An 11,749-nucleotide genomic window follows, 5' to 3' on the forward strand; every position below is an offset into this window, starting at 1 on the left:
TTTACTTCAAACTGATGTTAGACTCTAATTCCACGTCAAGTGTACTCAGACTTCAAATAAATCATCCCTCAAGCTGCTGTCGTACAGTATTTATTGGGCTCTACAAGCCTTGATTTATACGATGTACCAAGGACTTGTAACAGAAAAACTAAGAATGAACTATTTTATATCAAACCTGAGTGCCTTTCATATTATTACTGTTTTTTAATGAAAATCCTTTAGTTGTAATAAAACTGTGACTAATGCTGTCCTTCCTTTTTGATCATGTCTTTCCACCTTAAAACATGAATACCTAATCTCTGAAGTGAGTTGGCATACGGCTGCTCTAAATAATCAAAATAACCATCTATTTAACTCTGGACCCTCCTCTTACTATCTGTATGATATTGAGTAAGTTATGCAGGTTTTCACCATCTCAGTTTCCTTACCTATAAAACAGAATCATAACAGAATAATTCCTAGTGGTGTTGTAAGAAATAAAAATAAACAAATAAACTGCCTGGAAAGTATCTGGTATGTACTAGTACTCAATAATAAGCTTTTACTAATTCAAAAAGATATATGCACTCCTATGCTTACTGCAGCATTATTGATAATAGTCAAGTTATGGAAACAATACAACTGATGAATAGATAAGGAAGATGTGGGGTGTGGGTGGGGGGTGTAGGTGGGGACACACACTCACACACAGTATACAGGAATACTACACAGCCATAAAAAGAATGAGTTCTTGCCATTTGTGACAACATGGATGGACCTAGAGGGTATTATGCTAAATGAAATAAGTCAGACTAAGAAAGATAAATACCATACAATTCCACTCATTAGTGGAATCTAAAAAATATAAATAAATGAATAAATGAACAAACAAAAAACAGAATCAGACCTGTAAATACAGACAACAAACTGATGCTTGCCAGAGGGAGGGAGTTGGGGGAATAGACAAATTGGGTAAACAGGAATGGGAGATACTAGCTTCAAGTTATGGAATGAATAAGTTATGGGAATAAAAGGTACAACATAGGGGATATAGTCAACGGTACCATAATAACATTGTATGGTGACAGATGGTAGCTACACTTGGGGTGAGCACAGTATAATGTATAAACTTGTCCAATTACTATGTTGAACACCTGAAACTAATGTAACATCATGTATCAACTATACCCAAATTTATAATTTTTTTAAATGTAAGAACTTTTAAATAAATTTTAAATAGTAATAACAAGCTTTTATTTCAAACCATACTTCTAAACTCTCAAAACATAAAGTCATAGTCTTACGGGCCACACTTTGGATTTGACTTTGAAACTTGTTGTGCTTTCTATTTAGTATACTGTTCCTCTTGATTCAGCATTCATCCAACACATATTAACTCAGTGACTACTCCATATAAAGCACTGGTCTAGGCACAGTGCAAATGAAAGAATGAAAACAACAAACCTCTCACCTTTAGAAGACAATTTAGAAGAGAAAATGAGAAACTGTCAGAATGTAAGGTAGAAGCTAGTGCCATAAAAGGCAGGTATCTGAGAATTCAGAGGAGACAATAGTTAATTCCAGCAGGACTGGAGGTAAGGGATCCAAGAGTCACTACCATGGTGTGGGGTTCAGGCCAGCTACACAAAAGGTACCACTCAGCAGGGCTCAGCAACAAGGGAAGAATATGACCTCATCGAGATTTTGGCTACACACATTACAAAATCCTTTCCCCACTGGCACACTATTCAAGGTGAAAGTTCTCAAAAACACTATGACCAAATATCCATGCATATAAACACTGGGGTCTTTAAAATTACTCTTTACCAGGACCCTGAAGACAGAAGTTGAAATCAATTAAATTTATGAACTTCTAATTCCATAAAGCTCTATCAGGGAAACAGCATCCTATGGAGTTTTATAGCAAGAACGCTACAGTCTAATCTTGGCAGATTAGTAATGGAAAAAGAAAAAAAAAAAAAACAGCTCTGCTACCTAATGATGGAGAGCCTCTCCATGGTAGTCATGGAGAGAAAAATCTATTGGCATCTGCCCAAAGCCCAGTAAGCAGATGGCCATGGGCACAAAATCCATCACGACAATTGGCACCTCACTGGAATGCTCTGAGCAGTCAAGGGGCCTGAAAAATGCCCTTCTTTGGCTGCCCTTCCTCCTGAGGCATATTGGTGGCACAGGAGGGAGACAACTGCCTGACTGCTGCCAAAGGAAGAAAAGATGGCCTTTAAAATCTAGGCTACTGCAGCCTCCTGGGTAGTCAATCTGGTGCCTTTCAAGCAACCAGAGAGTATCTTAAAGATGTGTGTCTGATTTCCTTCAGGATAAATGATACCCAACAGATTCCATTCAAAGCTAGCTCAAGTATAACACGCCAAGCTCCAAGATGGCGAAGGGGTCTAGGCGCTCTATAGCGAGGCCCAAGATATCAGGTATATGGCACAACATTGTTTTACCTATTTTCAGATTCTTAAATTGGTGATGTGCAGTTAACTAAGTGTATTTCTGTTCTCTAAGGAAAAGTGCCACTGGACTATTAAGGTTGTTAACTACTCGAAGGGTCAATACTCCTAACAATCTACTTTGTAGATTTTGCTACTTTGGAATTTTTTGTTTTTAATATAATTTATGGTCAAATTGGTTTCTATACAACACCCAGTGTTCATCCTAACAAGTGCCCTCCTCAATGCCCATCACCCACTTTCCCCTCTCCCCCACCCCCCATCAACCCTCAGTTTGTTCTCAGTATCCAAGAGTCTCTTATGGTTTGTCTCCCTCCCTCTCTGTAACTTTTTTTTCCCCTTCCGCTCCCCCTCCCCCATGGTCTTCTGTTAATTTTCTGAAGATCCACATATGAGTGAAAACATAAGCTAATTTGGAATTTTTTAAAGTTAATGAAGATCAACTTTTTGAAATTTATAGTTTTGGATTTTTTATAATATTGCCTAACATTTCAGATACTTTAACCACCTGGCATTAAAACATCCATTAAATCACAATAGACACATACCCAAGCACACTGGTTAGTCTTAAGATGCCCTTAAGTAGACCTACCTGAATCCACATGTTGGCCTTTATCCCAAGAAACTATTAACTGAGTTTCAGTAATAAGGATATCTAAATATTAAACATCACTCTTAAATAAGATAGTTATTATTCCAGTATGAATTATTATTTGCATAAAATTTTGACTACTCTGCACATTCACGTTGGCTTTAAATATAGTTGAGAACTGCCTCCTGAAAACAACAAAGTCACAGCCAATGCACCCAAGATCCCTTTAACTCATGTTGTTCTTTAAATAAATTACATAATCCTAATTGTTATTTCGATTGCCTTAAGGCCTGAAACAGTTTAACAATAAAGGTATCTGACTATTCAATAACCTACCCCATCAACAAGAAAATCACCAGTTTTAAGGAATGTCTAACAACAAATTTGTTCAAGACAAAGATGCTGTCATCAGCTACTGGCTGAGGAAATTGTTATATTATTTCATAATGGCAAGGACAGTTGATCATCTTAATATATACCTTTAAGAAATGTTATGTAAATACATTAAAGACTACAATGCCATAAATAAGGACAACTTTAACAATATAAAATTCATTACATCTGAGATAATATCAAACTACCCTAAAGATAAAAGTGATAAGCATGAAAATAACATAAATGGTAAGAGATTGGGGTAAGTGCAGGTGAAGTTTGGTAGAAAATAAAAAGTCAAAAACACCTATTTACAAGTGGCTAGTTTTCAAAAGTGGATGAACCAAAATTGTTCCCTCGGAAAAATCAAGTAAAATTCTTAAATAAGAATTTTATAAGAATAACTCTTTTCAATATCATAAGGGGGGAAGAGACTTCTCTTTAGGAGAGAACTTGACTCATTACCGACTCCTATTCAAAGAGTGCTTTGTGACCATTCAGTCATGGCCTAGGGTTTTGGCTATACTGTACTCCCTCAGCTTCATCAGTAAGCAGTGATGGAGGCAATGGTCCTCCATGGGACTGGCTAGGGTTGGCTATGCATATCCACCTCCCCCTTATGGCAGGCTTCAAAGTATAGATTTGATGAGAGGGGTAAAACTGGAGTCTATGGTTCCTAATTCTTTAAAATTATAGCATTCTCCTCATCCTTGTAAACCTAATAGAACCGAAGAGTAATTCCGGGTTGCTGTTCGATTTCACTTGCCCCCCCCCTTTTTTTTTCCTTTTGATGACTGATGCCACAAAGTTAGTTAATATGAAATGGGGTTTGTTCCTAACCCTAGCAGAGAAATCTGGGCTCATTTTAGTATGACCTATTTGAAAACACCCTGATTTTAAATCATCAAGCCCAACTTGTGGGGGGAGCAGAGTAAAATAATACCCTTCTCAGGATAAACATGCAAATTTCTTGCAAATACATTCTTTCTCCCAAGAGTAAATACAGAACATACTCTAAAGAAGCACCACCCAACGTTAAAATACAACTAGCTCAAAATGTAACATGTAAACATGAGTACCTCCAGCCAGGATCTTCTCTTCTAATTCTGCCATTTGTTTCTTATAGGCTTTTAAAGCTGCTTCTTTGAAAGAAGGACGAATTCTCTTTGGCTTTATGATTTCCATGGTCTGTTCAGGGATGTTTTGGTTTTCATCTTCTTTTATTTCCATTTCAGCTGATGTTTCATTTAATGGCTCCAATCCTCCTTCACTAACCATATCATCTGCCTGCACGTCATAACCCTCATCTTGTGGGGTTTCATAAGGTGTTTCATATGAAGGATGATCGTATACCTGCATTTGTTCATCTGTTTCAGTCATACTAGTCCTGTTTTCTAGCTTTGCAAGGACTTGCTCCATCACTTCAACATAATCTGTCTCATTATCAGCCACTGGTTCACTATAGTCCTCCTCATCCTCTGCTTTGTAGTAAAAAGGCTCTGTGTAGACATCAGAATCAAGGGTGGTACTTGACTCATTTGCAGTTGATTGGGATAATGTCCGAAATCTCCCCATTAAGGAAGAGCCACTATCTTCATACCCACTGAGACTCTGTGTGCTTTTGTTCCATACCACTTCCAATGCTGATTTAGCTCTCTGTAATGTAGATCCAAATTTTGGGAAACTGAAAGCCTTATCAGAAAGGTCAATACTTAATCGACTATGCCAAGATTTGGGTGGGGCATCCTCTGAATCATCGCTTTGCAATTCACTTTGACTTCGATACATCATGGACAATTGGTTTTGATTTTGGTACAGATCATTAGAATTTGCTTCGTGGTAAGAATCATATTGGCCAACCCATTGGCCTTGTGGTTCATTATCCAACCCAGGGCATGGAGATGAATTGTCATCTTGGGTTAAATCATAGCTCTCAGAGTCATCCTGAAAGTCACTCTGGCCCTTTCCCAAGTCTTCTAGGTCTTTATTGTAAACATCTAGTTGTTGATCAGATAGACTGTTTGTGTCATAGTCAAAAGCTTCCTGGGTGGATGAATCTAAACCTAAATCAGTGCCTTGCTCTACTTGATTCCATTCCTTCCATGGAGAAAGATCCTCATGTAAAGAGAGCTGAGAATCACTGTAATGACTTCGGTCCCCAGATGCACATACCATACCATTACTCATTCCACTATCCACAGTTTCTGTGTTCTCAATTTCACTCTGCCCTTGGACACCCTGAAGTGCCCCTTTCAAATGTTGATTCTGAGGACTGTCATACAAGGTGGCTGTGCCCTCCTGCTTCCTCTGCCAAAGTTCTCGGTCTGAAGATGACAGGAGGGAGCTTCCATTAGTTCTAGTGAAAAACTGATTTTCTGAAAAATCCTCTGAGTAAGATTGACACAACTTGGAAAAATCTGATTCAGAACGACTAAGTTTAGCAGTGAAAAAATCACTCTGTGAATGCCAGAGGGGTGTAGCATCTGCATAATGGGTTGTAGTTTGTTTTTCCAAATTATCTGATTCTGGCAATTGTGAGGAAATTTTATCATAATCAGACTTACTTGAAATTCTGCTGCCACTAGCAGTTTTATTCTTGGCTCTTGAATTGTGTGATTTTGAACTTGACTTGGAAGTACTTCCTTTTGTTGGAAACTCTGACTTGGAAAGCACAGCATAACTATTTCTATTGAGGTCAGATTCCAGCTCTCCATCACTGTCATCAGGTGACTGCCAATTATTCTTCTTGTTTTTGGGCTCTGGAGTAGACAGCTTTATATCCATGCTTTCATATGTCTGGGAGGATGGTATCCCTCTTTCTTTTCTTTCTCTTAGGTCATGAGTAAGAATATCTGTTGAGATTCCAATGCCTGTTCCTTTGAGTTTGTATGATTTTTTTAATACAGAATCTCTTTGCTGAGGGGTTTCAAAGTACACGAGTATGGGTCGAGGCTTTGCATTTGGGCAGTCCCTCTGGTGTCCTATCCTTTGAGCAAATTCAATTTTAATTGCATTTGGTACATCTGAAAAGCCCATTTTATCTACTAGAATTTGATATACCACACTTTCAATGTATTCAAATCTTTCTTCAGGCACATTTAGAAACCTCAGGCTTGCCTTGCTACCCATATGACCTAAATGTTTAATATAATCATGAATGTCTCTGGTTTCCCTCCGAGATTGGACAAACCCTGTACGTAGCTGCTCAATTTCACTTTGCACAACCTCCACACTGCTGGAGATCTCATCTATAGAATGCTTGAGAGCATTGACATGCCCTCGTAGTTCAGAGAGTTCCGTTTCGATCTGACTTATCCCCTGAAGTTCCTTAAAGATCATTTCCATGACATCATGTGTTTGGCTAATGCAGCCAGAGGAACTGAATCCTGGCTCGAGGGCATTTGTCTTTGGGTTCCGTGCAGTTCTGTCCAAAGATTTACTTCTTATTCCCCAGGTTTTCTTCATTGTGCTCAACTCTGAATCTGATGAAACACATTCCTGACTCTTTTTCCATTTTCTCAGTTTGCGTAAAGCTCCTAGCTTTAAGCTATGTAAAGTGCGTTCTCCATCAGAACTGCCCTCAGAGGGGGCCAGGCTGCTTGAACTCTTTCTATTGCGTCTAACTGGCATTGTGTGTGTTGACTGTGCCTGGTTTTCTGTACTACTCCTTAGTTCGTTGAGTGATTCTGAATAGGAACTCTCAATTGAAGATAACTCTTGAAGCAGATCCTCATTATCACTGTTAGTTACATTAATATTCTTTTGTAGGCCATTGGCGATAGCTACTCGGTAACTGAATGTTGGTGAGAGGGAAAATTCTTTATTAGTCTCGTCTTCTTCAGTGGATAAGTTGCGAGTAGATGAACACTTCGCAATCTTCTTTACAGTGCTTTTTAAGGTATTAGAAAATTTAGGGGTTTTGGTCTGGCCAGCAGTAGGAAAGTCTTGATCCTTTTTGTGCTGACGATTCTCTTTTTTTTTGGTTGTATTTCCCAGTTTCTTTGTAAACATTCCTTTGCAAAGCTTATGTATGTAAGGTAAAATCAGGCTCTTGAAAAGATTAGCCACCATGGAGAGCAATTAGTGCAAGTTTTCCTGCCCCAAAGTAGTAAACAAAGTATCAGGATGAAAATCTGTAAATCCAAGGCAAGCATCTCTGTTCAGATGTTCTTTGAATTACTGAAACTAACAAGAATGGCAGCCATGGTTCTGCTGCAGTGTCAATGTCCTGTGACAACCATAAGCAAAGCTCCATTTATGAAAGACATTCTCTCCCGGAGAAGGGGTTTCAGGAATCTCTCTCATTTCCACATATCTTCATATAGTGTCTAAAAGAAAGAAATGTTGAAATGATTATCAGAATTCAATTCTAGATTAATCCCATTTCTAACATATTTCTGAAGTAGTCAAGATACACAGTGTATGAAATATTGCTGAGGGGAGCAGAGGAGTATGTGAATTTCAGTACAGAGTTATTTTTAAAATAACTATAAAGCAAATTGGTACCAATAACTACATTAAAGTTATATTTTTCTTTTTAAATCATTAATTAGGGGACACAACTCACACAGTAATAAAAGGTAATAATAGCTATTTAGAAAAGGCTGTGTAAGATTATAGGCCAATTTAAAAAGCTATATTAACGACATATTATCATTTCCACTTTGTTTCCTTTTCTAAAATTTCATTTACACAAACCTAAGCATTTAAATTTTCCTCCAATCTAGACATTTAAAAGTCATCAAATTCATATTATTCATATATGTAAGCCCTTTTCTTGTTCAAATAACATTTTACTTTTCTAGATATTGAGTGGGAATTTCTTAAATAATAAAGTCATCCAAGTGAGAAATATTTCATATAATGAAATAAATACCAAGAGAAAACATATTTGAAAACATGCTTGGATTTAATATATCCAAGTTTTGAGAGGACATGACTTGAAAGAGTTGAGCCATCCCAATCAACTGGTATAGCCTTGTGGCAAATGGCAGGGAACCCATCTCCAGGGCAGATAGAGTACCAAATTACAAAAGGAAATTGTGTCACAAATAAAAGTTACCTACTGATAATCAAAAATTGGTTAGGTAGAACTCATCCAATGAGTTGATATTTTATAATGCAAATGACCACACCAGTAACTAATATTTACGATGGTTAATTTCGTGAATTACATGAAGTAAAAGAAGAGAAAAAGAGAGAAAAAGTTTACATTAATTTTCCTGGTTCAATATTACCACACCTTGTATGCGGTAGGTTCTAAACAAAATTTTGTGGAATTGAGCTTAACTGTTTTACAGCTGAAAGAAACCACAAAAATACCGGTAACAGCCAAAAAGCCTTTCCTAACATTGAACTACATATTTGAGTGGATAAATAATCTATGTAATTCTTTAAAGAATACATCACCAACTGTATATTGTTCTAGGAGCTGGCTGGCTATCAGCTCCCTCTCCTTAGAAATCTGCCATTTTTACCTCAAGGTAAAATCTGCCATTTTTACCTCAAGGCCAGGAGACAAGCTTCACAAGAAGAAGCAAGGCAATGTAAATGAGAATGGGAAGCATAAAGATGGAGGAGAGACACATTCTAAAGAAGTCCTTGTCTTCTGGGTCTCATAAACTATTAAGAGTAATTCCTCTTGTCTGAACCAGTTTGGTATTCACTCATAATTATAAGCCAGGACCTGCTTTCCACTTCTGTAAGTGTCAAGAAATTGACTACTAAATTAAAATTTAAAAAGAAAATACTTTTTGTACCCCTTGACAAACTTTTCTTGTGGAGAGAAGACTTTGGCAATTGGCAGTAGGATAGGTAAATTATTTTAAAACTAACTTTCATAGAATAAACTACTCTAATCAGCATTCAACTCATGATCCTGAGTCTATCATACCTCAAAAAAGTGCTTACTCTTTGTTTAAATGAGAGCAACAATTTTGTTAATGCTTCTGACATTTCATGAAATCATTATACATTTCCTGACCTGCATTATTTGTTCAGAACTATTGTTCTAGGCAATAATTGTTGGAAAATTTTTAATCAGGAAAATTCAACCTGAATTGAAGCCATGCCTCAAAAAACATGAACCCAAGGGCATGCGTCCACTGTTGTACCTACATACCTACTTGCTCTATATTCTAACCACATAGAGTGACTTAGTATTCACTAAGGGCTCTATGATTTTTCACACCTTAGTAACTTTTCTATTCTCTACCTAACATATCACTAGTATCTTGCCCACCCTGTCTGTAAAAATGATATTTAAAGTCCAGAATCATTTGTCCTGTGAAGACCTCGCCAGTGTCCCAAACTGAGCGTTTCACTCTCTCTGCCACACACCCACAACCCAGTTCATAGGCAATTAGAACTCTTCTGTATTACAGTCTTATTTCTTTCTCCATTCAGTAGATCTTCCTTAAGGGTAAAAATTGTAACTTGTCCTATTGTAAACATCCTGTATTCAGCACACATGATAAGCACTCAATAAATGCTTACTGAAGAACTGGCCTAGGGGCACCTGGATGGCTAAGTCAGTTAAGCATCTGACTGCTGCTCAAGTCATACCTCATGGTTCGTGAGTTTGAGCCCTGTGGCAAGCTCTGTGCTGACAGCTCAGAGACTGGAGCCTGCTTTGGAGTCTGTGTCTCCCTCTCTCTCTCTGCCCCTCCCCCGCTCATGATCTGTGTCTCTCAAAAATAAACATTAAAAAAATTAAAAAAAAAAAAAAAAGAACTGGCTTAAGGGTACAAAGTTCCAGTTACTAAAGATGAATAAATCCTAGATATCAGCTATACAGCATAGTGCCAATAATTAATACTGTATTGTATACTTACAATTTTTGCTCAACAGGTAGATCTGCATTAAGTGTTCATATCACAAAATACACTTTTAAAAAAAGTGGATAAAGCTGATGAATATGTTTATGGCATAGATTGTGATGATGGCTTCACAGGTGTGAACTTATTTAAACCTCATTTTTTTTTTTTTTTAACGTTTATTTTTAAGACAGAGAGAGACAGAGCATGAACGGGGGAGCGGCAGAGAGAGAGGGAGACACAGAATCAGAAGCAGGCTCCAGGCTCTGAGCCATCAGCCCAGAGTCCGACACGGGGCTCTAACCTACGGACTGCGAGATCGTGACCTGAACTGAAGTCGGACGCTTAACCGACTGAGCCACCCAGGCGCCCCTAAAACTCATTTTAAAGAAAAAGAATTGGCCTTCATTTTAGCCACTTAAATATCTTCACCTGGTTGCCCAAAATTAAACTCCATCTAACCTAGTTGTTTTCATGAATTATTAATCTCAATTATTATCATAATTACTACTTCCTTGAGACATATACTCAGGAGTCATTCCAGCTCCCCTATGGTTCATCCCATGTCCACACTGATGGAATATATCATCTCATCCTTTGAGTAATACCTTAGTTCTGAACTCCACAATTTCTCATCTGAACTATTACCACTGTATTCTATATGGTCTTCCTGACTCGAACTTGGCCCTTCTCTCCAATTTTCCTAAGATTAATCTATAAATCCTCCTACCTAAAATGCTGACAGTTTTAACTGGTGTATTTCCTGTCACTACCACAAGCACATTTGCCCCATTCATGATGAGGTAGTAACAGTTCCTTGATTACCATACCATTAACTCACCAGTGTGCTTTGTCTATGCTGTTCATTCTGCCTCCCATCCTTTCTTCTTTACTTCACCTCCGCATGTCTCTCTCATGAACATCTCTAAAAAATCTACATATCCCAGACCCAGCAAGGATCAACATCACCCTGTTTGACCTCCTCGGAGTCAGTGGCTCCTCTGGTGTGCTCCCAAGGGCCTTGAATGTACCTTTGTTATGGTAACTCTTACAGCAATTATTTATGTAAAATGTGTTAACTGCATCTCTCCCAGAACTGTGAACTCTTGGAGATGTGAAGTTGTGTTTTATTTAACTTTAAATATCCATTTTGCCTGATATGTAGTAGACTCATAATGTTTGTTGGACATATGAGTAAGTATATAAATGAATGAATAGACAAATAATAAGTCCATGAGTTAATAGATGAATATTAGAGATCCAAGAAGCCTAAGATGGCTGAGCTGGACTTAATCCAGAGAAAGACAAGCAGTGTGAGCAGAGGTCATTTATCACAAACATTCATGCCCTGTCCAAAGAGGGAGAAAGATCCACCCTGAAGAAAGATAAGGAAAAGAGGGAGAGGAGTCTGGATGGACAAAATGCTGACAGAATGTGACAAGTTTTGAAATTTAGGTTGAGAAGTTCCATTTATGAGGAAGGGAGAAGGGGGTCAAGGAGATGGGGAGAGACCA

The 11,749-nt window shown here is 37.9% G+C and overlaps 1 protein-coding gene across 1 annotated transcript in view; it reads right to left on the reverse strand.

The window, feature by feature from the left end:
• LOC122222016 (protein unc-13 homolog C-like) overlaps window positions 1-7,147 on the reverse strand; it is a 117,982-nt gene extending 110,835 nt beyond the window's left edge. Inside the window, exon 1 of the mRNA XM_042941972.1 lies at window positions 4,500-7,147. Coding sequence (XP_042797906.1) covers window positions 4,500-7,050 — 2,551 coding nt within the window. The 5' untranslated portion in view covers window positions 7,051-7,147. The remainder of the gene's footprint in view (window positions 1-4,499) is intronic.
• Between the last annotated feature and the right edge of the window lie 4,602 nt (window positions 7,148-11,749).

Source organism: Panthera leo, chromosome B3 (assembly GCF_018350215.1).
Source record: "Panthera leo isolate Ple1 chromosome B3, P.leo_Ple1_pat1.1, whole genome shotgun sequence".
NCBI lineage: Eukaryota > Metazoa > Chordata > Mammalia > Carnivora > Felidae > Panthera > Panthera leo.